This window comes from Tripterygium wilfordii, chromosome 16 (assembly GCF_013401445.1).
Source record: "Tripterygium wilfordii isolate XIE 37 chromosome 16, ASM1340144v1, whole genome shotgun sequence".
Taxonomy (NCBI): Eukaryota; Viridiplantae; Streptophyta; class Magnoliopsida; order Celastrales; family Celastraceae; genus Tripterygium; species Tripterygium wilfordii.
Genome location: NC_052247.1, coordinates 3,980,777 through 4,008,548, shown reverse-complemented (window position 1 = coordinate 4,008,548; position 27,772 = coordinate 3,980,777). Strand labels below are relative to the sequence as shown.

The following is a 27,772-nucleotide window of genomic DNA, read 5'->3' as shown; positions in this document are numbered from 1 at the left end:
TTTGTAGAAAAAACATTCATGATATAAGATAAGAAGTTGAGTTACATTAATGACATTGAACTGCTGCATGATTTTAGAAAGGAACTGGAGCAGAAGTAAGAGGCCCTTCAAGAAAAACTGCTCCTGCTACACAGCCTAAAGAACAAAGTTTGTACATAGCTCAGTTGGAAAGTCATTTATAGGACAAGATGGTAGAGACAGAAATGCATAGTATCACTTTCAATTCACATCAAGCTGAGGTGAAGGATCTGAATGAACAAATTAAGCAGAAATATATTAGTAGAAAAGCAGCTAGTAATGGCGGCCAAGGTGATTAAGGAAATGGAGAAGTAATTAAATGTAAATGCAAGCCAAATGAATAGGAAGTTGATGATGCTTGAAGAACAAGTCTATGCCTTTCAAAGCATAGAAGACTCTGCTAGAGATGTAGCGAGTGAAGCAAACCTTGCAGCAGCAGCCAAAACTTTTGAGCTACAAGTCATAAAGATTTAGTGGAAAAACAAAGAACTCGAGTTAGAGAAGAGTGATTTGGCTATCAAGTTAGCTGCTGCTCATAGCAGAGGTAGTGAAGATAATGCAATGTTCATTGAACACGGCAACCTAGATTTTTCATGCAATTTGCTTCAAAATACACACTTCATGAGTGCATTTCACTCTCTCTACTTCAAATCTTTCATGGAGTTATTTCTCATGAAATTATTGAGGTTTGCTTTAAAAATCTCAAATTCTACAAAAGAACTCAAAGCCTAATTTTGTGCTGCTACTGCAGAATCCAGCCCTATCCAAAACCAACGACAAGGTAATAAATTTGCAATGTCTCGAGCAAGACCTTTCAGAACAATTTGAAAGAATGCAAAAGAGCACATTTGAGATGGCAACCAACTGGTCTACCAACGTTGGCTCAATGCATGTCTCATGTTTGAAATATAAAATTACTTAACAACATCAATGAAGGCCACCTCAAGACGCAAGCTCAACGAAAAATAAAGTACAAGATTCTCATGAGAAAGCTAAACAACTAATCACATATTCCAGTCTAGGAAGCATTTCTTCTCACAACTGAAGTTAGTAACATTGACAGAACTACCATTGAAAGTTCTTCAAGTAGTCAAAGAACTGTTACTAAGAAATGCAGTTTAATTCACAAAATAAAGAATTGGGGAAGAAGCAGACATCATTGAAGAGTTGCATCATCAAAAGTATAAGGAGACATCAGGTTTGCCACGTTCATGAAGAGTTTTTTTCAATGACTCGCTTCAGCTAGTCATACCAACATTTCAAGAGACCCCAAGATCACTTGAAGGAATGTTGGACGACAAAAAGGCAATAAATGCAGATACTTTCAACCACAGGTCAACAACAAATTCATGCCTTGAGTTCAAATCTAAAATGGTGATTGATAAGCAAGACGCATCATCAGAAATTGGTCAAAGCGAAAAGAACAATAAACAAAGAAGATGCCAGAGCCAGGCTAGTCAACAAGATCGAAAATTCTAATGCAGAAGAATCGCATTCTAATGTTTTTAATGTTCTTATCAATGAAGTGAAGGATGAAACACACATAGTTTGCCTTCTAGTTCCCTCTTTCTTTTTTTGTTCTTGTTTGTCTTCTGCTTACCGAGGGCTTTACAAAGCTCACATATCTGGAATGTCTGCTATAGCCTATATGGCTCGCAATAACATTTTTAATACTACTCCATCAAATTAATGTTTCAAATTTGCATTTGATTTCAGTTGAAGATTGGTATAAGAAAGAGTTTTAAACAAATTATCTCTACTTAAAATTCAAAAGACTGTCAATACATTTTAGTCATTCATCGGAGTTTTGAAGAGAGATGCACTGAAATACGGACGACAATTTTTTTTCCTTATAATAAATGGCTTCCGTTTTCGGTTTTCCTTTTATTACCTAAGCCATCAAGAAGGTGTTATTGCAAGGACAACAGTGGTCTGGCCAGAGAACCTAGCTAAGCTGTTGCAAAATTATGTTCATAAAACCATAAATATAGTTAGTTCAGACAAGATTTGAGCAATGGCAACCTATCATGATATTCCCAGTCCCACATCAGTACCTGGTGAATGACATGGTACTAGGTATGGAGGATTCATAGTTTTGGACTTAACTTTGCACAGAGCTTTTTGAGGACAACACCATCATACCAATATTCCCTTAATGTAAGGTGGATTTTTTATTTTCACAAACCCATATAAGAGGCATTGTCTCTCTTGGATGAAACAAGGAGCCCCCATTCTCTCTTTGACTATCGAAGTTTTGCTACAAACCCAAATGATTTTGAACTGAAGAGTGAAAGAATTGAACGTCAAAAGAAAGAGAAGCGGAGATTAAGAGAGAACACATAGCTTGTCCTTCCCCATAACAGCCTCTGAACTAGTTAGAAAGAGAGGAGACTGAAAGTTGTCGACAAGGAGAGAAAAGAGGTGAGGAAGAAGTTTGGTTGGAGGGAGAGAGCGACCTATCTTCTGCTCAGAGAAGTTTTGAAATGGACTTGCTTAAACAAGTACAGACAGTTTGTAGAAATCAGTGCACTTGGTTGTTCCGGCATCAATGGATTTTTTTTTCTCTAGATTTGAGTACCATTTAATTATGATCCCTCTTTCTCAACACTACTGCATCTCGTCTCTCAAATCATGATTTTGAGCAGTTCTGGAATATATAAAAAGCTAGATATGAAAATTGGTTACTTCACTAATTCACAGACAGAAAACAGAAACACAATGAAACAAAGCCAGTCCTGTTCTAGGAGTTGATTGTAGACAAACTATTTGTCATGATTATTCGTAGAATGCCCTCATAAAATTACCTAATTAATGTAATTACAAACAATATGGAATCTACAGAACTAAAAAGTAAAGCCACTGAACCCCATTATTCTAGAGTCGATTCAAGAAAACTATATCAAGAACCATAATTCAGTACATCAAGATTCCTCAATAGCACAGAAATTCTGAGGTTTCACGCAAGTAGATGCGTAATTGAACATCACAGACCAAGACAGTCAATTACATTAGAAAAGAAATCAAAGACCTGGATGGATTAGCGTCTGATTATTTACAGTAGCGATCGGCCTTCTTCTTGACACGGTCATCAAGAGCCTCCTCGACGGACTTGGACTTAGCTTTAGGGTCGTAACCGAACTTCTTTGCCTCGACGGGAAAGAGGTCATCGTACTTCCTGCGCTTGGCGGCATCGATAGTGTATATTTCTTCGGTCCCGCCGTCACCGTCCACCTCCTGCTGCTGCATCAGCTCTGCACCCTCTTCAATCACAGTGTCCTCGTTGGCCTTCTTTTTCTTCTTCTTCTTTTTGTCAATGGCTTTGCTGCGAGAGGCCAAGCCTCCGCCTTTGAAGCTCAGTCTGCCGCCTTTCGCTTTTTCGTACGGATCCGACATGCTATGGATACCCAAGTTTCGTATGACAAACTCGCTACTAATCTTCTTGTGTTCGTGGATTTCTGGTTTGGGTTTTTAGGGTTTCAAATGAACACCGGTTTGTTTCAAATCAGAATGTGTTTTGGTCACATAATTACTTTACTTTAATTTAATTCAATTTAATTTAGAATGATTACGACTAATTAGGATTTAGGACGGTATTTCTCACTCGGTCCGCCCCAACCCAAAGGCCTACGCTGAATTTTCCCGATCTAACTTTGGGACGGATAAACAAACTCAACTTGTACGGGATGGGGTGGCCCGTGGCCATAATCCACACCCTATCTATCTCGTTGTCATCCATTTAATCAGACTAACATAAAATTAAGGTAAGTATTAGGGAAATCCATAAATTATAAAAAATATAAATAAAAAATGCCACCTGAACCCCTAATTTTTAGAAAAGGATTTGTTAAAATTATTTCAACAATTCCATATTATCTACATCATTGAATATATTGGGTGTGATGTTGTCACATACAGTAAGTGATTGCATTGGATGGTAGAGATATGATGGAATTGACTGGACTAATTTTAGCCTCTATCCCCTAATTTTATTTTATTTTCATACTAAACCAGCCCGTGAGCTGCTCATACAAAAATTGCTGCTTTCCTGGATTTCCGAGCTAGTTAACTTTCCAGCTTAAGCTCATATTGCTTCTTCTCAGTTTTGTTTTGGTTCTGTTTTCATCTTGCCATTAGCTCACTCCATGAAGAAATGCCAGAGATAATCCAGAGCTGTAGACAGAAAGTGAGATGACACAATTCAGTTATGCATTGGAGGAAATGACAAAGATCATCTAAGCTCTGTTCTGTGATTGATGTAGCACCCAGTAGGCAGCTACCATTGGCATGCAGAAAGATCGTATTGAAAATCTACTCTCAGTTTGATCGTGTCATTTTGGACTTGCCCTGGATGGCTGAAAATATATAGCCAGAGAGAATTGGTTAAACAAAGGAGCATATAGTATCTGCTTGAAGAAGTGGGCGTTGAGAGAAAACTGGTAAACCAGTTTCCAGCTAAAAATTGACTTTGGGGAACCTGACTTGGGAAGGAGATTTCAATTGTTAAAATTGTTTGTTCCACCTTTTTTTTTGTTATTTTGTCCATAAACAATGTACTAAATCAGTGACTGAGCAATAAACTGCCCCTTGAAATTAAATCAGGACTGTCATTTTGAAAGATGTAGCATACCTAAACCCTAAACCTTTGAGGATAAGAGGGTTCTGTTTCAACTTGTTTTCATAAGAGAGAAGGATAGTAAGGAAGTATTGAGTCCATGAATTTAAGCCAAGGATTGCCAAAAAACCCTAACCTCGTATGATTTTGTGAACAAAAGAAAGCAAATCACTCCCTTTGAAATGAGAAATTTATATCTAGATTAGATAGAATGATGCCTCTTTAAGATGAGTGCCATAACACAACATTGATCCAACTCTTTTAACTTTTTCTAACTACCAAACGGTTGCAAACAATTGTAGCTTCAAATTTTGGCATACATTTCATATGATTCTGTGAACAAAAGAAAGCAACATTTGTGATTAATCAAGACATAAGTAAAATCTGTACTTTAAACTTCAAATTTCTAGCTTTCAAATGGAGAAAATGTAAAAACTTTGAGCAAGGAAAGATCTATTGGCCTCAGGCAAGATATTATATAAAGTTCAGTATATTTTCACCAAGCCAGCCAAAAGGGGGGGGGGGGGGACGAAGCAAAAAAATGAAAACCGGGTACTTAAAAAAGACAACTGATTTACAGATCTCAAATTGACCACCAAAAGTGGCGGAGCGCAAACACATAGAGCAATGCATATGGCATATAAAATGTTACCAAAGATTACATCATTTTCTGTACCAAGAAGCAAAATATATTACAATTTAACCAGCAGAGAAAGGTTGATCCCCTCTAGTTGTACAACCGTGTACCGTCTCCTAAAGTTTGCTTGGGTTAATATGAACAAGCAGCACTCTCTAGAACAAGAAATTCAGTTGAAACCAGTCGAAACATGGTTTTACTAAACTGAATTAGTTAAAAAGTTAAACATCATAAACAGGTAATCGCTCCTCAATGGCGACTCGGCAAATTGGGCACCTTTTACACTTCTCACAGCAGATGCTGCAACCATGGAGTAGGAGGGGGGAGAAGAAAAGGGGGGAAAGCATGAGACCAGTATTTTAGATAAAGAAATGTATTAATTTGATCTAAGAGTAGAATCAACAAACTGGTGTAGGTGTGCACGGTATGCAGCCAATCCTCTTCAAAAAATAAAAGCTCACACTCAGAAAGGAAAATAAACCAAAAATGGATTGATTTTCACACAATAATTAAATGAATGTAACAAAAACACTTCAATTGAGCAAGCACTTTTGGTGCCCAGGTGTGAAGCCAATCCTCTTAGAAAATAAAAGTTCACTAAAAAGGGGAAAAAAAAAAGGTAAACTAATAATGAAGAATTGAAGATACATAAATCCACCACGACCTCAAATTTTTTCTTAGAAACTAAGCTTTTTTGACTACTCTAGTCCATTCCAGAACATACTTAAAACATAATAACGTTGAAACTCAATCCTAGTTTGAGAATTCAAAAGATACTAATAAAGTCATATTTGACAGAGGTACGTTCATTTTATGAACAATTTGAAGGAGAAAAAAAAAAAACTCACAATTTGCAGATTTACTGCTGGAAAGTGCCTTTGACTCGGTCAGTAAGATAATTTAATGTGAGTGCTTATGTTGAGCAATAAGAAATTAAATAAATGGAAACTTCTGAACCAACTCAATTTATTTGAAGCAAAAGCTCTAACTAGACAACCATGTAGATTGTGGAATGCATCAAACATTCTTCATGTGTACTTGCATTCACTACTTAGTTTATGAGTAAAAGTACCGCTCTCTTGAAAATTCCCGCTGCGCCTTATAAACCAATTGGTGACAACTCTTTACAGAAGAATTTGTTTCTCAAACAACTCTTTTATTGTTTGAAATGGATTGGCATTGCAATGTGCATATGTTAACCGCACACAAGAGAGTACATTGAGGTTGATGACCATACCTACAAAGGATGCGATGCCTACATGGAAGCAGGACCATGCTGATTTCTCCTTCGAAGCAAACCCTACACAACACCTTTTCCTGGCCAGTACATCAAGACAGCAACATTAAGGCATTCAGGTGGCATGAAAAAATCTTGGACAAATTCAAATGGCCATAATTATATACTACAACATGAGCAGCAGCAATAGAAAGTCAAGACATAAGTTTCCAATTTAACTGAGTAACAGGATAATCAATGATTAAAAAAGAAGATGTTCCGCAGCTTTCTCATTCAGCAATATAATAATGTAAAACTAGCTCAAGCTTGACGGCACTAGCTGGGGAAAAGATGGATATCGTTGCAGGGAATATATTATCTAGTTTTACGCAAACCTCGTTTGTCAAAAACAAAAAATAAACTGCTGCCAGTCCCTGAAACCTTAACCGACTTCTTCTCACATGATAAAAATACCTTTGAGCTTATCTGCTGCTATATAAGCAATATCTTCAGTGAGTCTTATGAAGTCATCATTGTCGCCAATACACTTCTAACCTACACCAAGTGTACATATTATTTTAAGCAAATCTCTTGATTGTTCTTCACCACTACCCTTGGTACATTTTCATGGATGTACTAATCCCATATTCTGTCCACATTTCAATTAGTATGCACTAACTGTACAGTGGTGAGTTAACTATACTCCTGCTAAATTGATATTCTAACTAAGTGAGATTTTTTGTAACCCAATGCTTAGTTCCATGAAGTATAGTCAATCTGGTGGTGATATCATGAACTATTCCTCCCAATTTTGTAGTCATTTTAAAATCACAATACTGATAATATGTAGTTCATGTGAAATGTCGTAACCCAATTAGTTCACTTATTGGGTTGAATAGCAAAGTAACTAAGATTAACTAAACATATCTAGTTCATCAGAAATTTAAATATTTCCAAAAAAAGGATTGATGAAAATGCTATTTATTATGTTAAAACAGAACTTCACACACATCTGGGTCAAACTGAATCCACATATCTAGGCTGATTAACGGACATAAAAATTCACAATTACGCAAGCAAGAATCCAAACGGTCAATGAAAGCAACAGTTGTTCACACCACATTCCCATGATGTTATTGAAACCCAGGCAGAGAGAAGAGAGTATTACATTTTGAAGTCTTTCAAACTCCTGCTGGCTATACTTGGTTATTTCTGTCTGCTCACCAAGGGCTGCTTGAAGTCTCCAGATCTGAGACGAAGGATATCACAAATGAAGCAATCCTTAAAAAGTTGCCTCTGACCAGAAAACCCAATAAGAAAATCACCTAAAAGTTTACAAGGCATGCATGACTGTACACATGCAAGTTTCTTTTCTTTTTTTTTTTTGAGTGGGTGAGGAGGGTATGCACAAAACCACCTAAACAAAAGAGAATAGTTGAACTATCGTCACCTCCTCGGCAAGATCCTTCTTAGGCATTTTCTTCACCATCTCAGGTGGATAACCACAGAAAGTGTTATACCTGCAAATTGGAATGAGATCACAAAAATTAAGAGAAGCTAAAAAGTGAAATACCATAGAATTTGAGGGCTTTAAAAATATAAATCAACAGTGAAAATACAAACAGCAAGCAGGAAAAAAGAAAAATAAACCAATATAGAAAACTCAGAAACATAAAATTAAGGATTCTTGCGAACTGGAAATTAAAAGAAAAAGGTGTATTCATTGGGCCATGAACAGGATTCCGTAACTGAAATTCCTAACATTCTTGTCCTTAAAAATTCCTTTTTCCCAGCAGATGCTTCAAACATTTAAAGAAAGAACAATCAATGCCTCTAGCATTCTACATTTAAGTCCCCAACCACTAGAAGTTAACTAAATATTTTTCAACTTCAATGTTTTTTCTTCAAATGTCCCATCCTAGATGTTTCTCCATTCTATGATGGATATTCCATTGCACTAATCATGCATGCACAAAGAGAAAAATGAATTGTACAATAGCAAAGCTGAGGTTAAAATAAAAGGACAAACCCAGAAGCCCCTTCTTGAAAAAGTCTGGCCCGTTCCTCATGACTTCCTTCATCAATAGACCACCAACCCAAAAACCTATACTTCACAGATGAACAGCATTACTAATTCTGTGATCCCATGCATCGGACACTTGCACTGATTAGACAAGCCTGCCGCCTTACCTGGAACCATGACGCAAGAAACTCAAGTAGTCATAAGCTCTTGAAGAGAACGTAAAATATCTTCCCGAGCCAGCTCCATTTTGCAGTAAAAGCAAAAGTTTCTCCACCAACTTAGAAGCAGCAAATAGGACACCAGCTACTTGAAGTACGAAAAGAGGAGAGAAAATAAGAGGTAGAGATATATTTCTAGCACCAGTAGGTGTTCCCTGAAATTTTAATCAGTGCATCAGTTATAAGTCATCCTACCAAGAAGCCATGTCCAGAAACAAGAAGCATGTGTACCTCTAAGCGCATACAAAGGAGCACTTGGAAACCAATTACTGGAATTTTCATAATATGGCCACCAATGTCTTGCAGGCCGCACATTCTATCTGTATGCTGATCCTCCTCGGAAGAAGAAACTACTAAACCACTATTCCAGTCAAGATATCTGATAGTTGTGGAAGATGAAGTAGCTTCTCTTGTGTGAGAATTTCTGTGAATCACCGGATTAGACCACTTTGTACAAACAAGAAAGGCAAAGCACTCCGCGATGCTGCAGAAAAGATATTGCAAATACATCACTATTTTGCATCTTTAAATAAAATATTCCTTTTCCATCCGCTCAAGGCAACACCCAGTAAAGTAAACAAAAGTTTCAAGGCAATATGGGACAAGAATTACCCAAAATTTATAAATAAGTCCCACCAGCCAAGGGCACCTACATCACCTGCAATAATGCATTAGAGAATCAGAAACCAGCCACAGTTAACCCATAGAAAACAGCACCTATAGATAGCTAACGACTAAACTAAGATACAGTAGAACAGCAAATCATACAAAGATAGTTGGCAGTTACATCAAGATGCGCGTGAGAAGGGGAGCTGATAAAAGGGTGAGTGAACCAAAATAATTGGAGAGAGAGAGGGAGAGTGCGAGAGAGAGAGAGAGAGCTTAAGAAATTTACCACATAGCTTTAGGAGGGTGAAAACTGTAGCAGCCACAAAGAAAACCATTGAAATTGCCACCCAGAAGTGCTACAGACAATAGATTGATACATGTTAACGGTCAATTTTACATAGGTATAAAAAATCTTCAAAGCCATTGGTAAGAATTTAGGCTCCAGTAAACTTGGGTATAATATACAACTAGATAACTTACAGGTAGGGTCTCCCATATTGCTTCATCGCTCATGCTTTCCTCATCTCCCGGCATCAGTGCCCTACACATTCTGTATAACAAACGACATCAATTGCCAAGTTGAAGAGTAATTTACTTCTCAAACTAATTAGTTAACATGCAAATATTAGCTTGCTTGAGGAAACAGACAGAATGTGCAAATGTTAAATACATCAACTTTGGAAACCTAAAAAGGGGCACGTGGTTGTATGTGATTGTATTCATCTATTGCTAAATCCAGATTTGCTTCTAGGAGTATCACATAATGAGACAGTAATATAAGAACAGCAGTTCCTTAAAAAATACGCATATCACACTAGTAATTCATGCACGTATCTCGGTAAATGAAATTACTACCACAAGGCTGAAAAGAACTGGACCACCATTAGCACCCTAGCCACCAAATTTCCTATCAAATAAGTTCCTTCATGTAATCAGTTTAAGAGAGAAAAAAAATGGAGAAAGGAGAGAGAGAAAGTAGCAGACAAAAGAAAAAATGGCAGACATGCGTTTTGTCAAGGTTTGAGAGAAGGCTTATCCTCCCACTCCATTCTTTTTTCATTTTAGCAATGGAAGTTTTGAGTATAACAATGATTATAACAGTGGAAAATGGGTGGCTGGACAGCCTCAAGGTGAACAGGGGCAAGGAAAATATTACGATTTCAAATATACCATTTAATTTTATTGCCCTCTATTGAAATAATTGTTACTGGAGTAGGTCACGAATGAGTGTAAAAAGAGGTATAAACGTATAATTTTAGCTTTACAATCCTTCACTACACCCTCCAGGGTGCATTGTCTCAAATTGTGGGACAAGTGTTAAACCTGGATGAACACATTACCCTAGGGAGAAAACTGCCCCTAATTGTTACACTCTGAACAAACATGCCCCTAGAATGATTCTCGCATGAGCCTTGGTCTTCAAACTCCAAAAAGGACATTAAGGAGTCCATGTTTAAATCCATAAGTACCACTACCAGTAAGTTGTATACCTTTCTCCGCACTTTTGCTAACCTATTAACACCTCCCCATACATTTACTTTTCATCTAGAGGAACCAGGTTTCATAGAGGATTAGATCGCTCTCAATCTGCACTGTTGCCAAGATCACTCACAAAAGAATAAGCCCGAAATATTTTTCTCAGCAGGAGCAGAAAACATCCTGCCAACCTTTTATAAAACCAGCACAAAAGTGAAAAAGAAATGATGGTGATATATCTCAGTAAAATGGGCGAAATTGCTTAAAGTAATTCAGAAAAATATGTTTGGCAGGAAATTGAATTAAAACCACCTTGGCAACAGGTACTCATATAAGATTTTCAAGAGAGATGAATGCTGAGGATACCTGAAATTGTCAACTAAAACAATGATTTCAAATAGCAGTAAGGGAAGAAAGACGATCTTCAAGTTTACTGCTGCAGAACCAATAACTGTGAAAGATAACAGAACATTAGTAAGCTTGAAAATGTAAAGACACTGAGATATACAAGAACTAAAAGAACTCTTCATTCCGTGCTATACTATTTTATTCAGCCACACAATGGTACACACATCATATACAGATAATTATAAAACGAAATTTTTATGTAGTACCATAAGGAGCTAATATTTCCAATCAATTCTACATTTGCTAGAAGAACTCCCTCACATTGGATGGGGAAAAAACAACACAACCATTAGTTGTCAATATTCAGTATACAGAATGATTTTAGGGTGTTGATTATGTACCATAAACACTCTCCAGATGTATGCAAAGGAGCAGCTCAAATGCAATAAGCAATGGTGTTGCGACAATTGCATGGCAAGGTGCCCACTGTTCAAGAAAGAAAAAACTTAATAGTATAAATAATGCAGTCGATATGATCTTTAAAATCCCACATTTTCATGCCAAGAAAAGGGTGTGGGGTGGGGTGGGGGGGAAGGAGGGGGGAATATTTGTATCTTACTAAATGAGAATCAGTTTTATGGATAGTTATTAAAAAATATTGACATACATGGCGATTATGAGGGACTGAAGGAGCAGGTAACGAAAATCTTCCTCGGGCAACAACTGCATGAAATATCCAAAGTGGGAAAAAAACTACCCTGCATATCAAAGTAAATAAACAGATAAATTACACCCACAAACATTACATACAAAAACAATTTCTAAATAGCAAAACTTTCGGCTGCCCAGTTGCACCGGAATAGCAGAGAATGATATTCCAGAAATCTTTTCAAAACAAATAGACACCTCAGAAAGTGCAGCCAAAGTTATTGATGGATTTTCATTCTACATCATCTTTGAATTTTGATAATTGATAACATATAGCAAAAGACACCAAACAGGTGGCACCCTATAGAAACCTTGATTTTGACTCAACTTAGAACAGGGCCATATACCCTTACATTTTGATTTTTTTATTATAGCTAAAAAAAGAACTAACCCCACCCCACAAAAAAATTATGACTACAACGATATACTTGCTAACATGATCTAACTCTCCAATATAAGCAGCACTGCAGCAATGTAAAAACACTCACACTTATGCACAAATTTCGAGTTAATCCACTAACCTCTTGCCACCCAACTCAAATGAACACAACCTCCACTAACGTTCTTACACAAATCCCTCTTCCACAACATTCCACTCAAAGTTCAAAACTCCACTTTCATAAATTAAACCAACTTTCCACCACTTCAAAATGCTATATTGTCAGCCTCCATTTTCCATTTTTATCTCAGAACCATATTTCCCATTTCCGGAAAAACTTCTCTTGCTAAGTTCCGTTTACTAATTAATGTTCGTGATCACTAAAGGAAAACCCCAAAAGCTTGGATTTACAGCCTGTATTATGCATAACTTGATTATCATGTCTTTACAAATTGTACGTGTCATATGATTCCAACTTTCTCTTTTCACTACACAGTCTTCATGCGAAAAATAGCAACTAGTCAAGTACTATTTTGTCATTCTTTTGCCATAATGATTTTTCCATTCAAAAGAAAATAACTATTTTTGTCACTTTTTATGATTTTAAATTGATAAGAATAACTGTTCAGGCATTCCAGTAACTAGTCTCTTCTTAAATTTTCCCCATTAAGCTATTATCTTCTATGGCCTTATGCCCTTATCCCTAGTTCAACATTCAACTTCAAACACTAATAACTTCCTCTTTAACCCAAACAACGATACAGGGTTAAATACTCGTTATAAGGCCCTCCAGATAAGTTATTATATATAGACTTCCAAATCTGTTCATTGTCAATGAGGAAATAGCGGATTCTTTTTCCAAAGAACAATTCTGCAGTTTGCTTGCCTGAGCATCAATCCATAGTTACATCAGGGTAGATGTCCTTCCAATTTAGCGAGGAATCAATTTATGCAACAGACAACAAGATTGCACTGCTTATCTAACCAAAGCAATATGCAGTCCTTAGCTCAAAATCAAGATTGCATAGTAAGCTCACATCTACCAATGTCTCTCACATGTTATTGAGTTGTGCTGAGCTTAGGCTCAACGTCATTCACATTTCCCACTTATATTTATCAATTCATCAATGGATCAGCATCTAAGCACTCGTACTAACGCCGTTAGAGCTTAATCTTTACTTCCAACTCCAGAATCATTCATTAGGGGCACATCAAAGACGAGGCACTACGTTGTCACCTATTCCCTGATCATGAGATTCATAGAAGAAGTAACAGACACGTAAAACTGTCATAACTGCATTGGCAAGGATAGAAGAAGACGTATTTCTATGATTTCATTTGTCACCTGTGGGAAATTTGGTTGGAAACAAATATAAGGGTCTTTGAAGGCATTAAGACTATCACGGGGAAATGCTTTAGATTGGTGAAGGAACACTAGATTTTGGTTCTATTGTGATCTTGAATTAAATGTCTGCTTCAGTCTATTGTGTATGGAAGGAAAAACAAACTTTGAATTAGGATCCCATCTCATTTTCATGGCTTTCAGTTTATTCAGTAATTGTAGCTCTCAATAGGGCTTTGCAAAACCTTCAAAAGTCCAACAAGCATATCAATGATTCCCACACCCACTATTTATCACTAAAAAGGCCATGTGCATAAACGGAGAACTACGGACTCAGAAGTCAAATCGAAAAATTTTCGTATACTGAACAGGAAGCCCTACCGCTTTCCACCTTAAATACGGCCAGCACAATTCACACAAGAGAGAATTTGTTTCGTACACTTTAGATTAACTGGAGTGTGTTCAGACTTCATATGGAAGCAAATCGCACCAGCCACTCTCAGACTCCATGGAGCCATTTGTGCCATCTGCCCCACTAGACTGCCTAAGTTCTAAAAATTTTCAAATCCTACGCTAACAATAATCATAATCCAAATACTACATGCAACGAAAAAAATTAAACTCAGAAGTTAATTCCTTAGGATGATTGGAGCTTCATTTCGTCATATAAGTGGCAAAAATTCTCAGGAAAAAAAAGAACAAAAAAAGACACAAATTACAAAGTAGGTCCCATCAACCACTATTCTCTTCCATCGAATCCCCAACTTTGACTCGCGGGCTCAAGCAAAGAACAGTTTTTATAATTCTTACCAAAAAAGAAAACGAATTTATATCAGAGGTAAGACAAAACCCTCAATTAACCTTTACCAAAACCAGCAATAATCAAAACAGAGACCAAAAATTCCACCCGTGAAACCAACGAATTCAATCAATCAAATCCAGTCTGCAATCGGATGAAAATATCCAAACATACCCAAAATTCAAGGCTAAAAAAACACGCACTAACCAAAGTCGGATAAAAACGCCCAAAAATCATCAAAATTGAAAGCGCGACAAACGCACTCAATTGCAAGTAAAATACAGGAAATACATAGAAATTCGATGCCGAAGAGAAAATAACATACCACCAAGAGTTAGGGACGATATGGTCGAGCTTGAGGACGAGGAGGACGGTGAAACAAAGGAGGAGGCTATGAGCCGCCAGTGCCTGTAAGGACTTCAACACTCTACGCCAGCTCGACATTTTTTCCTTCGATTGCTTCTGTACCCAATATCACTACCCCTTATAGCATAACTATATCTATATAACCCTAAATAAAATTACTTAAAAAGCGAGAAAGAAACCCTAAAGAAACAGTAACATTAGTTTCCGTGTCTCTGGAAGTACAAAAAAGGTTTGCAAATCTGGAATTTTGACTGAGAATCCGATTATGAGGCTCCTTCAGTTTCAGTGGGCGCCATTGAAGATACCAATGGCTAATAACTCAACCTCTCTCTTTCTACAAAGGAATTTTTATTTTATTTAATTAATGAATATAAAAACAAATCGCATTTTCTCTCTCTCTATCTCGGTCTCTGTCTCTTTGCTTTCACTTCAAAGTCACGCTTCAGTGCATCTCGTGATACGCACGCTCCACCACAAGCATTCCTTGGAAAATATTTTTTAAAATTTTTCATTGAATATGGAAATTCCTAATTTGGCCCTCTTATCTTCTATTAAAGCCAAATTTTTTAATTTGAATATTTTTTTTTTAAATAACACTAAGAAATATATTTCTCATTGAAATCGAATATTACGCACACATATGCGTAACCAAAACCAATTGCTAAGCAAGCCACGTTTCGCTGGTAGAAAATATTCATTCCTAAGCCAATTGGATTTGTTGATTTATTACTTATTTAGAAGCTTTAATTATTTATAAATTATTAATGATATTGTCAATGCAAATATGAGTATTTGAATTTGGTGCATGATGAGATCATTCTTTGATAAATCAAATCTTTTTATACCAATTGCATGCTATCATCAAAGTGTTTACTTTTTTGTGATTAGTTAATTAGTTTCACCATTTGTTTATAAATTTGATATTGATACTCTACTATTTTACTATTTAGGTTTTGTTTGTTTTAAGAAAAATAATATTATGAGAGAATTCATGATTTTGTATTATTTGTTAGAAGAAAAAAACATCCATGTTATAAAAAAAATTAAGATTAAATTGGAAAAAAAGAAAGAAAGAAAGTAAAATAGTAGTCTAACCCATTACAAACAAATTGATTTATCCGTTTGTATTCATACACTTGATGATTAATAATATGTTTGACAGAAAGCAACATGCACCTACCGCATACTTGCTTCTTCATTTTGGTATAATATTTGAATTACACACGATGAGTAATTAATTTGGCGTCACGGAATGTCATTATTGTTGAAATTCTCAGCTCAAATACACCAATAATATAGTCACTTCAGTTCATTGTGGATACATCGATTTATCCCTAAAGTTTTGTTTTTCATGGGTCTCGCCAATGATACATAGGCTTAAAAAACGTGTTGATAATGTGAGAAGGTCTAACTTTGTTTATAAATCATTCTACAGAGTTATGATAAATCGATGTGAGGTTATAATATTTCATAATTATTTTATGTGATAAATTCATGTACATATATACTGACCTTTTGTATTTATTTATTATTATTGCAGAGGAATCTAATTATATTTACCAAAAATTCAGACATAATCACAAAGTGTGTTAAGTGGGTGGACCATTTTTTTTTGGAACTCATGCCGATGTGGGTCCCATTTAGCCATGGACAGGATAAACATATATTACATATAGTTGGATTGTGACTTTCCAACTTTCAATTTTGTTTGTGGTGTTGTTTCACTGATATTCCCAAAACCTCCATACACCCACAAAAAAAAAACCTCTCCAAGCCTTACTTTAATTCACAAAAACTTCAGAGAGGGCTCCACTCAACTGGATCCAAAAATAGAGAAAACAAAAATCAATGATGAAATTCTACTACTTTGATCATAAAGAAGTATTACTTCAAAAATAATCAATGATGAAACCCTACTGTTTTGATCATAAAAGGAGTATTACTTTAATCATTTGTCTGTCTAACCTCAACCGTCCAAAAATTTAGTTCTACCCAGAAAGATATTTTTTTTTTATCAGGGAAGGGGATGGGGCTCGAACTCAGGGTTCGAGATTACATAAGACCCAACTCGCCAAATGAGTTACTTGGGGTTCATACCCAGAAAGGTATATTCAAAGCATGATGTTCATATGGATGATAATAAGGTGGAAGAACACTGAGACTCCCAAGCTAAAATAATTTAAGCAAAATTTTTTGATTTGCCAGGAGAAATATACAACTTGGAAACTTGGTTGTCTCATTTTAGTCCAAGAAACTTAGTACAAAATTTAATCCCTCTCTGTATTGACAAAAATGGAGGGGAAGAGGAGCGTAAACTTGCACTGGAAACTTAAAAGAGAACCTGCCAGTTAGCATCTAGTTTCTCCATTGAAAGGCCTTTAGAAGAATTGCTGAAGCCAGCTACAGTTTCCTGCATCCTTCTTTAACTCATCCTTCAACTTGCTTATTTGTTCCAGAGCCTGCTTCAAATCCATCGTCTCCAATGGCATATCAGAGAATTCTTTCAAGAACTTGTGAGCCTGTGCAGCACCTCTAGACATATCATCATCATTGCATTCTCTCTTTCGTTTTGTTCCGACCTGTAAAAGAGAGTTGCAAAATGAAGCAACAACAAAATCCTCATGAGTGAAGGTGCTTCAATGCATAATGTGAACAAAGAATCAAATAATCTCCAATAAACCTTTTTGAAAGCAATTGATGTTATGAGTTATGACCAAGATGCTCCGGCGAGCTTAGAGTATAAAAGCTTTTTAAGTGCAAGAAAGAAGCAACTGCCCTATTCTTGATGCAGAGGTCCAACTCCATATATATTGACATGTAACTCAGAATTGTGATCAGAAATAAGGGACACGGAAGCACCCAAAAGCGCGTTTTAGCATTGTATAAAACTAGAAGACGCAGTGCACAATAAACTGAAGTCAAGTAGAAATGCCCCAATCAGTTTGAGCACCAGACTTTCCTCTTTTGTCACAGTAAAGACCATTCATCAGTCCACTAAACTAGATGACAGCCTCATGGTACAACTACAGCTGAAAGACCCAAAAAGAGCAACACTCAAAATATTTCTCACTTCCAGTTTTGGTTTCTTGTGTCATTTAGTGTGGCATATATACTACAGATAACTAAAGGCATTCAACACTTATCAGATTAAAGGAGTTTTATTTTAGAAGCCAATTATGAAGCAATAAAAGTTGACTTCATAGCCGGTTCATACAGTAAGGTCACTTGAAACCACACCTCTTCTTTATCATCATTGGAGACAACTGCAGTAGCTGAGAAATCTTCCAATTCAGCAGCCTTCTCGCGGGCAAGGGCAACAACAGATTCAGGAAAGTTGGCGAATTCTGCAACATGAATACCAAAACTTTGATCACAAGCCCCTGGCTCAACCTGGGAAAAAAAAAAGTCGCATCAATCTTATAAGAAAATAAAATAGTATACAAGAATATCTGTTTGCTATCACCTACTCAGTTCTGAAAACGGAAGGAGCGTTGAGTAGGGGAAAAAAGGTGAAATTAATCAAAGCCCATTGCACGGTAATTTGATACCATTACTTTCAGTACAACTAATACCACAATTTAGATGTGTAAATAGAGTGTATTTTTCCACTGCTATCGGTCGGTAAGGCTTCGTCATTTGAGAACAATCTGAATGAGCCAAAGGCCTTGGTTTTTCAATGCAATAGTCATAAGAACAAATAGCAAAGAAATACAATAAGACTTTCTTTGATGTCACATTGGGAAAGAAGAAATAAGTCATGGCGTGCACCATGCACCTACCTTGTAAAGCATAGTCAGCTTTCGATTCGATGTATCAATGTGTGCGCTAACATGATAGTTTGCAACACCTATAATTTGCTTCATATCGAGCTCATGAACAGAATTTTCAGGTGCTAATGCTGTCAATTCATGAAAGTGGGTGGCAAATAAAGTAGGTGCTTTGATAACTTCAACAATATGTTCACAAATTGCCCAAGCTAAACCTGAGAACCAGAACAAACCATGATAAAATAACATGAAAGTAAACTGAACTTCACCATGCACTAAAAAAAATAAAATTGAAACAGCAGAGGAAGATTACTATTTTACAATGAAAAGAAAAATCGAGTTCATCAAGAGCTACTGTATTTGTTCATGAAAAACATATACACTTAGAAAATTGAAGAAAAAAAACAAAAAAAGACAAGCACACACTCAGAGAGATAGAGATAGAGAGAGTTTGTTATGTGCGGGATAACTGCAAACAACTTCAAATGAAATAGATGTTAAACTGTTAAAGAGAGAAAACCAACCAAACCCATCATAAGTCGACGTCCCACGTCCCAGTTCATCAATAATTATCAATGATTTATCAGTAGCTCCTTTCAATATTGATGCAGTTTCAAGCATTTCTTGCATAAAGGTAGAAACTCCATGTAGCTGTGCAGAAAAAGAAACAGTATATTAGTCTTCTACAACATGGAAATACATGTTTATCCTTCTTTCTATGGCAATGAAGACATGTATTCTAGTAGTATTGAGCAGCAATACAAACACTTCATAGGTAGACTACATCTGTACTTAAAAGCTCCATAGGTACTTTGTAAGTTGTAACCAATGATAACCTAAGAGGCTAAGACCAACATGCAGTCATCCACATAAGTCATTCAATTTTGGGCTCTACAGATACAAGTAGGACATTTATACAACAGAAATGCACAATAAGATACTTACCACGGGCTTTTTCTAGGACAAATTTTGAATCAAATAGTTAGAGCTACACAATAGAATTCAAACAGCAAGGCCTTCCTAGCCCCTTGGACCCATCTAAACAAAATGAAAATATCACTTCACAACAGCTGTCCCAGCCACAAGTTCAACACGTGGCTGCTGTTCAAAATAGCTTGCACAACCAACTAGTCACCAAATTTATCCGATGATCCATACTACTAATTGGGGTAGTTTGCGTTAGGTTCCCAAACTTAACACGTCAAAATTTTATAAATCGAAACTTCCCAACCTTTTTTCTTTTTCTGAAAGGAGGGAAGCCTGGGGCTTCGCATTGGTAAACCCTAGACTCTAGAAACGTCCCTGACCCCAAGCATCAGAAAAATTAGGTTTTTTTTGTTCATATGGAGAATCAAACCAGGGTCTCCTAACTAGAAACAGTTGTACCCACCCTGAGGTGTATGGATATAGCATGGCTCAAAACAGTTTTCACAAAAAATTGAATCTTCAAAAGAATAAACATGGTACTCACTTGACAGTCACCAGCACCCACACGAGCAAAAATGCAATCACGAACAGAAATGCTAGCTCTGTCACAAGGAACAAAGGAACCGACTTGTGCCATAAGAATGTTCACACCAACCTGCAAGCACAATAACATAGAGAGATGTAACAACCCAGCAGAGTCTTCCTTATAAAAAGACGGTTACTTACGAGCCAAAAACAGGCAAAAAAAATGTTCAAGAATTAAGAGCAGAGTGTTCAAAGTGTTAAGAGTAATCATAAGTTTGACGGACGGGATATGGGAGTGACGGAGCGTGTATCTTTTCATGCAGCATTTCATAGAAGAAACCACATAATTGTAAAATCACCTGCCGAATAAATGTAGATTTTCCACCCATATTAGGCCCCGTAATTATTTGGAACCAACTTTTTCCTCGGACCTGATTCGTCAGAAAACCAAGAAGTGAGCAGTGAATAAATTGTGTGAGAAAAATGCCATAAGGGAATTGTAATCAGAGAGACCAGAATACTCACAAGTTTGCAGTCATTAGGTATAAAATTCACCCAGTCTTGTGCTTCTACACAAGGATGTCTACTCCCTTCTAATATAATATCCCCCACATCCTATTACAGAATATACATAATTAACGTACATAGAAAGAACAATTCCTAAAACAACGAATGTATCAGTTTTGTAAGAAAAAAAAAGTGGAAAATAAGAGTATAATACTTACCGATGCAGTGATGTCTGGTCTTGTATACGGCGTAGGACAACAAGAAGCCAAATCAGCAAAACTAAGCAAGACATCCAACTCAGAGATTAACCCAGCTAAAGAGTCAAAGACCTGCAGGTGAGACTTTAGTATCGTCAGCAAGCCAAAATAAAGCAATGATGTGTGATCTATAATCGATACCTGAGAAAAAGTTAATGCAGTTTGAACAACTCTATTGACCAGCTCTTTCTGACAGGTCTTGTACTCCTCAAGTATCTTCTGGTACTGGTCTCCTAATTTTTTAAGTTTTGTGTTGGTAAACTTCACTCCATCTTTTCGAGTTTCAAGGACAATGAAGTGGGTGGTAAGCTTCTTCCTTATTTTAGGTTCTTCCTTCTTGGTAATTCTGAAGACATGTCCAAATTGTGTGCCCTTGTCTAACTTCAGTGATTTATCCATTGGCAGATCAAGATCATTTGCAGTTTGTTTGTGCAAATTGTGTATTTGGCATTCCAGTGACTCTTGCTTCTCTTTAAGTGTAGCTAGTGCGGGGTCATAGCTTGATGAAATCATGTATTCCCCAGTTTCAAGTTGATCAAGGTCAACAGAAGCTTCTACAAGAGCAATAAACCTATTTAAGTGATCATCATCAGTCAATTCTTCAAGTGGATCCAAATACCTTTCTCTGATCAATGATGAAAACTGTCCTTCATACTTTTCCAGGGCACTCTTAATGTATGGTAGTCTTATGCTTGACTGCAGGAAGAATATATCACGTCATCAGCAGAACATTAAACTGAAAGGTTAAAAGAGACATTGCTGGAGACAGATTGTGACACATGAACAGATGACGGAAATATGTGACTCAATAGTCAATACCACTGCAAATAAATAATGTAGTATGATAAGGTATAATATAAAAAATAGAAAGCAGTTCATAAATCGATGCTACTTGAAAAAGGAAGCATGTAGACAACACCAAAAAGCACTCTTCTGAAAATCAATCAACAAAATTTTCCGTTGAATGCAAGCCACCATAAGAGTTCCTTAATCAAAATATAAGAAACTAAGGAAGAAGGAAAAGATCTTAAGTCAATTTCACGTATGATATATTACATAAGGATCAATCTCAACCAAAAAAAAATATATACGTAAGACAAACATGAGAAACAAAGTTTTCCAGTCCTTGCTGGATAGCCACACTAATAATGCAACCTTACAGTTATACCAATAATTAAAGACCCAGAAAGAAGAAAAAGAAAAGGAAAACTGAAGACCTACCTGATAGAGCTTCACAATATGGTGTAAACCACCTCTTTTCTTCTCAAGATTGTGTACCAGACGCTCGATATCTGAGATTCTTCTGAAATGTTGCCTCACATCTTGGCGAAGCTCAGTATCCTCCACAAATGCTTGTACCAAATCCAGCCTAGAGTTGATTTCATTCACATCCAATAAAGGCTGTTTTAGCCACATATGCAACAACCGTTTTCCCATCCCAGCAGTACAGGTTCTATTCATGAGACCAAATAAACTGAAATTCTTGTTTGCATCAGCTTTGCTCTCAAGGACATTCAGTGCCCTCATAGCAGCAGAGTCTAACCTCATATATCTGTCAAGATTGTACCTAAGTACAGTATAATTCCCATAATTGCTCTCATCTGCAAGTAATTCTGCATAGGACAGTAATGCACTTAAAGCACCAGCTGCAAACTCAAATCCAGAAACTAAATCACGAATTGGCTCAATAGAACCTTTGCAAAGCCTACCAAGATCCTGCACTAAATCTCTTGTTTTGAACTCGGTCCTTTTTCTTTCAGTCAACATCACACCACATCTGGTGAAAACATCATGCAATGTTCTATATTCATTAGACTTTCCGCTCTCCATCGGCAAAAGACATTCCTTGCATCCAAGAGCAACAAGTGATGACTCCACATTTGTAAAGTGGCTACCATCAATAAATTCGGCTAAACCAAGCACTCTCTTAGTTAAGTCAACATAACCGAAACCAATAGTGCACCCATTTTCTCGGAAACTCGGATATAATGCCACAACAACAGGGGTATCCTGCATTTCATTGTTGGCAAATAGCACATCTTCAAAACTGCCTATATTTCCAGGAGTTCCACTTTTCACAAGTCGCCAATTGGAGCCACTACCCTCATAGAGCTCAAGAGTATGATCTGTTCTATCTAAAAGAATATTACGAGCAATAGTTTCAAACATGTTCTTGCTAACACTTACACTCGAAAGACCATCAGATCCACTACCTAACTGTCGCAAAGCAGTAGTAGTATGGTAGTATGTTTTTGCTATGAATGTTGCGCCTTCACCATGAGCAGTATAATAGTCCTGTCAATGAAAACAAGATATTATTTAGTAATTCCACATATTGATGGAAAAAAGAATGAAATCCCAGTGAATTTGGAATACTTACACGGCGATCAAAGAGTCGAACAGCCCTTGGGTCCTGCAAACCAAAACAAGTTGCACGGAATTAGGGTTTGAACATTTCATAACCATTTAGGCGAAAAGAGAAAATAATATTTCATTTTCAAGGTCCTATAAAATATAAAATCTTCTCTTTGACAGACCCCTACACACCCACCTAATTCGAATATGTATTAAATGTTTCCATATCAGTAAACAAAACAATGAAGCAAAATAGAAAGAGAACCCATAAAACCAAAAACTTGTTTCATTTCATCCACAGATAATTAGGGCTTTTTTTAACAGTATCAAGAGTATGAACTTAGCAGTGATACAAACCCAATGAACGAGGTCATAGGAGAGTAAAATAGGCTTACCTGGGGTAGGGTTTTGAAGAATGATAGAAACCCCTGGGCTTGCTTAGCATCTGACGCAAACCAAAAGTAAAATTGAAATCAGTTCATTAATTCGGCAAACAAGAAAACACAAAAATGCAGTTCGATCGAATAATAACAGATCCAGTAATAAATTAATAATAGTATTAGGGTTTCATTTTACCTAGCTTGAGCTCAGGGAGCTTGTTCTGTTCTTCAAAATTTTCCATGGAGAAGTCGTAGAGGTATGTTCTCGGTAGAAGAATAAAAGAGCTTTTGGAGTCTTCGATTTGAGTGTATATGTATCGAATACTTACATATAATCATATATACAGCTTTGTTAATGGCGGGAAAGGAAGAGAATGGCGGGGAGATATACCGGAACTGGAAGTCTGGAAGGGGCACGTTGGGCCGAGCCAATCGAATCCTACGCTCCTATTTAGGAGCCCACTGGCCCTACTCTGTACAACATATGGGCCGGATAAGCCCAGAAAGAGCTGCGTATTTTGCAGGCTCGATCCCCGATCATAGCCCAAATATATTCTATTGTGCCCTTAGGCCCTACTGTCAGAAAAGAATGGTCCGCTAGATATACCAAGGGAAAAATTTATTTATACAGCCCAAAAACACTATCTACACCACTTTTTAATTTTTTTTTATAGTTTATATAAATATCCTTGTATACAATGACATATTAACCTTTAAACTAAAATTTTAAAATAAATAATTTTACATCTTTAATTAGAGACTACAAAGTTTACATCAGAATTTTATAACAAAAAAAAAAAAACAGGATGTCGTTTTTATTCCAGAAAACAACGGACATATCGATTTCTGGAGAGAAAATCAGACATGGTTTGTTGATTTTCATTTCAACAGTTTTTAACACAAAATCAGCACGTGGAGTACAATTATACATACCCACTAATGCTATGTAACAATTATTTTACTAATCTTGTTCGATTTGAGAGATTTTCATAAGTAATCTACATATTAGAGAGATTTACAAATCAAGGGTTTTTCCTCTACTCAATCTCCGAATGTTTAACCATGATATTGGGTGTCTTTTTGGTCGAAATTGTAAGTCGACGCTTCTTGGTCGAAAATGAAATTTGAATCGGTGGCAGCAATCGTCTGGGCAAATTGATCTTTTCACTATAATTTTGTGTGTGGACTTATAATTTTTTGGTGTAAACTTAATAACTTATCATGTTCAAAAAGTGGTGTAAAGATAGTGTTTTTGTAGTGTGTAAATAAAATTTCCTTATACCAAGACAAACAGGTGGGGCACGTTAGGCCAAGCGAACCGGACCCTACCCTACATTCCTCTATACGGAGCCCACTGGCCGAGGAAGAACTGTTTGATTCATAGATCCACCTAAAATTCTTTCCTTCACATAAGTACCTGTTTTTCACATAAATTCTTCTTTTCAACATTTAATAATTTCAAAATTTCCCTTACTCGAGATTAGCTTAGACCTTATATTGTTTTTTTTTTCCTCTTCTTCTTTTTCTTCTCCTTCGTTTTCTTCTGCTTCTGCTTCTTCTTCTTTTTTCCTTCTTCCTCTTCTTATTCATCTTAGATCTGAGTTCATTTTTTCTTCCTCTTCCTCTTCTTTTTTGTTTTTTTCCTCCTTCGTTTTTATCTGCTTCTTCTCCTTTTTTTCCTTCTTCTTCTTTTTCTTCTTCTTCTTCAAATATTTTTTCAAATTATTGTTCATGCTCTTTACTAACAGTAGTGGTAGAGGTTTTCCTTGATAAGTTTAGATATAAGATTGTATTCTTTCCCTTCTTAGCTCTCAGCATCTGCAAATTGAGTTATGCAAGATTTAGCGATGGCAAGATCATGTTGTATCTCTGTCATCTTTCTTTACAACAACACCAAGGCACCAAAACAACCATAAAAATGGTCTTTGAGCTTTGCATAAGCCTCAAAAGCAAGCGTATTCAACCTATCTTTTGATAGAAGTCGAACTTGATATTGATGTTTTTTTTTTGCAATAGCATAGTTACAATGTTACTGTTTTGAAATAATAACATGATACAATCAAATATTTTGATTTATTTTCTTTAAATTTTGTTGTTATTTAATTTCCCTATGTTAACCTTTGTCACACTCAATAAAAAATATTAACATTATATGATGTAGGACTAGTGGCATGATATTTATAAGAAAACCAACTAGTAGGATAAAAAAATATCACGTTGTCATAATCATGCGAAATTTGACAGGGTGACTCGTTTCGACGTGATAATCAAGACTAGTGTAAGCTACTAGCCCCACCCTATTTTTCCAAATTTCACCGTTTAGGACCTCTGATGGTTCTTTTAATGTTAATGTTGATGTTTTGAAATAGTAATATGAGAATAACATTTGTCAAACAATGTCTATAAAAAAATATTAGCATTATACCCAGACACAATGATACAGTTATTATGTTAGTTTTTGAAACAGTAACGTAAACAAATATGAATGATTTGGGTAGAACTTTGAGCATATTATTTTTAGATCCAGGTGCTCATAAGACTTCAAGAGCTTCCTGAACGAAAAACTTGTACCCAACATCTATACCTGAACGAAAGCAAGGGAGAAGAGAAAGAATAGATCTAAAGCTTTTTAAGCTTTAATAGATCTAGATAGAATAAAATAAATCACTTCCCAGAACTTGAGCATTATTACCAGATCCAACACTCATAAGACTTCAAGTGCTTCTGAACAAAAATCGAACATTCCAAGATATACACCTGAACGAAAGAACCGATCTAGAGATAGAGAGAAAAGAAGAACGAAAGAAAGAAACAAAGAGAAGAAATATAAGATAATAAAGAGACGAAGAAGAAAGATATTCATGAGAAAAAGAATGATAGGGGTAAAAAGCTAATTGAGCATTCTATAGGTACTTTTATGTCCATGAACTTTTTTTGGGCCCAGATGTCCAAAAGTTCCAAAATGGGTACCCGCCTAGAATTTTCCCTATATTCAATTGTCCCTTATGCCCTACTGTCAAACAGTGAGATTTTTACATGGGCAAATTCCTGGCTGGTACCCATATTAGGACTTTTGGACATCTAGGTCTAATAAAAAAAACTCATGGACATGAAAGTACCCATAGAATGCCCAATTATATTTCTACCTCCTATTCTTTTTTCTCCAACGAATCTCTTTCTTATTCGTGACCAATCCAACAAATAAGCAAACAATAACGCTATAACTGTATCATCATGTGTAGGTATAATGAAGATATTTTTTATTTTTATTTGATTTTATTTGATAAATGTCAGTTTGACAATGTGACATTTCAATCCTACTAGTCGATTTTCTTGCAAATATCATGTTACTAATCCTACATAATATAAAGCTAATATTTTTTATTTTTATTGAGAGTGTTATCATAGGAGAATTAAAGAACAAAATTTTAAGAAAATAAGTCAAAATATTTTGATTGTATAATATTATTGCTTCAAAACAATAACTTTGCAACAGTAATATCATAACTGTGACATTGAAAAAGGGCCATCAATCTCAAGTTCGACAAGTACTTTCATCAAAAAACATGTTGAATACGCTTGCTCTTGAGACTGATGCAAGGCTCAGAGACCCTTTTTAGTGAGAGTGGATGTAAGTCGAGTGTTGAATTACTATAAAATTAATTGTTGTGTTGTTTACTATTCTATTGTCTTCCCCATCCAATCTTGAATTTCTTCATGATATTGGAGCAACTCGATCCTACTTATAAGTGGGTTATAAGGGCATATCATTATTGATGTCGATTGAAAGCTGTCAACCGCTACTATCATCCACCACCACGAGTTACCACCTTTGAGAACCTAATCATGACAAATACAACGACACCTCTAAGAACAAGTTCTACTTGTCAAGTGTACCACTGATGCGTATTAGTACTATTTTGCCCAAATGCAAGAGGAACACGTCATTCAAAGGGTCAAATCTAAATTGGAAATTTTCCAACTTAGATTTGAGGTGGAATATTAGAGAATATATTGTAAATAATATTGATTGATATAATCAATCATAATATTTGTAATATCAACCAAATACCCTAAAATCAATTAGGGATTTGATTGATTGATTTGCACACCCACACAACCCTATAAATGGAAACCTCATGTATATCGAAATCAAACGATAACAATATGTAGTCATAGAGGGTTTTAGAGAGTGGATTTAAGCGGATTATCGAATCATTATAAAATTATTTTTGTTTATTATTCTATTGTCTTCTCCATCCAATCATGAATTTCTTTACACCTGACGACAGAAAAGTTAGAC

At 36.1% G+C, this 27,772-nt stretch overlaps 3 protein-coding genes across 4 annotated transcripts; all 3 read right to left on the bottom strand.

The window, feature by feature from the left end:
• LOC119980991 lies at positions 1-3,547 on the bottom strand. 2 transcript variants are annotated; one of them, XM_038823915.1, is made up of 2 exons: positions 3,047-3,547; positions 1-135 (listed from the first exon to the last, which is right to left on the bottom strand). In XM_038823915.1, exon 1 carries the CDS (start codon positions 3,409-3,411, stop codon positions 3,067-3,069), a length of 345 nt encoding a protein of 114 aa, XP_038679843.1. In that variant the 5' UTR covers positions 3,412-3,547; the 3' UTR covers positions 1-135; positions 3,047-3,066. The 2 variants fall into 2 exon arrangements, with proteins under 2 accessions (XP_038679843.1, XP_038679844.1); XM_038823916.1 differs by lacking the exon at positions 1-135 and adding an exon at positions 230-248.
• A 1,690-nt stretch (positions 3,548-5,237) lies between these two features.
• On the bottom strand, positions 5,238-15,075 carry LOC119981393. Its single transcript, XM_038824484.1, has 14 exons — positions 14,711-15,075; positions 11,825-11,915; positions 11,559-11,643; positions 11,176-11,260; positions 9,814-9,883; positions 9,620-9,689; positions 9,337-9,382; positions 8,956-9,208; positions 8,674-8,879; positions 8,513-8,587; positions 7,934-8,003; positions 7,652-7,732; positions 6,505-6,584; positions 5,238-5,567 (listed from the first exon to the last, which is right to left on the bottom strand). Exons 1-14 carry the CDS (start codon positions 14,827-14,829, stop codon positions 5,489-5,491), a joined length of 1,410 nt encoding a protein of 469 aa, XP_038680412.1. The 5' UTR covers positions 14,830-15,075; the 3' UTR covers positions 5,238-5,488.
• A 1,848-nt stretch (positions 15,076-16,923) lies between these two features.
• LOC119980271 (DNA mismatch repair protein MSH2) lies at positions 16,924-23,861 on the bottom strand. Its single transcript, XM_038822905.1, has 13 exons — positions 23,666-23,861; positions 23,485-23,534; positions 23,115-23,147; positions 21,956-23,029; positions 20,876-21,430; positions 20,696-20,806; positions 20,496-20,585; positions 20,330-20,401; positions 19,990-20,100; positions 19,043-19,169; positions 18,531-18,733; positions 17,989-18,141; positions 16,924-17,330 (listed from the first exon to the last, which is right to left on the bottom strand). The coding sequence occupies exons 1-13, from the start codon at positions 23,709-23,711 to the stop codon at positions 17,130-17,132; spliced, it is 2,826 nt and encodes a 941-aa protein (XP_038678833.1). The 5' UTR covers positions 23,712-23,861; the 3' UTR covers positions 16,924-17,129.
• Positions 23,862-27,772: the final 3,911 nt, after the last annotated feature.

Excerpts from the sequence above, each read along its gene's own strand:
- LOC119980271 (XM_038822905.1), bottom strand. The coding sequence starts at position 23,711 with ATGGAAAATTTTGAAGAACAGAACAAGCTCCCTGAGCTCAAGCTAG. Across the intron at positions 23,535-23,665 it reads GCTCCCTGAGCTCAAGCTAG|ATGCTAAGCAAGCCCAGGGG; the intron begins GTAAAATGAAAC and ends GGTTTGCGTCAG. Across the intron at positions 19,170-19,989 it reads TGGGTGCTGGTGACTGTCAA|CTACATGGAGTTTCTACCTT; the intron begins GTGAGTACCATG and ends TTTTCTGCACAG.
- LOC119980991 (XM_038823915.1), bottom strand. The coding sequence starts at position 3,411 with ATGTCGGATCCGTACGAAAAAGCGAAAGGCGGCAGACTGAGCTTCAAA.
- LOC119981393 (XM_038824484.1), bottom strand. The coding sequence starts at position 14,829 with ATGTCGAGCTGGCGTAGAGTGTTGAAGTCCTTACAGGCACTGGCGGCT. Across the intron at positions 9,209-9,336 it reads GACTTATTTATAAATTTTGG|CATCGCGGAGTGCTTTGCCT; the intron begins GTAATTCTTGTC and ends TCTTTTCTGCAG. Across the intron at positions 8,588-8,673 it reads TTCTTGCGTCATGGTTCCAG|GTTTTTGGGTTGGTGGTCTA; the intron begins GTAAGGCGGCAG and ends TGTGAAGTATAG.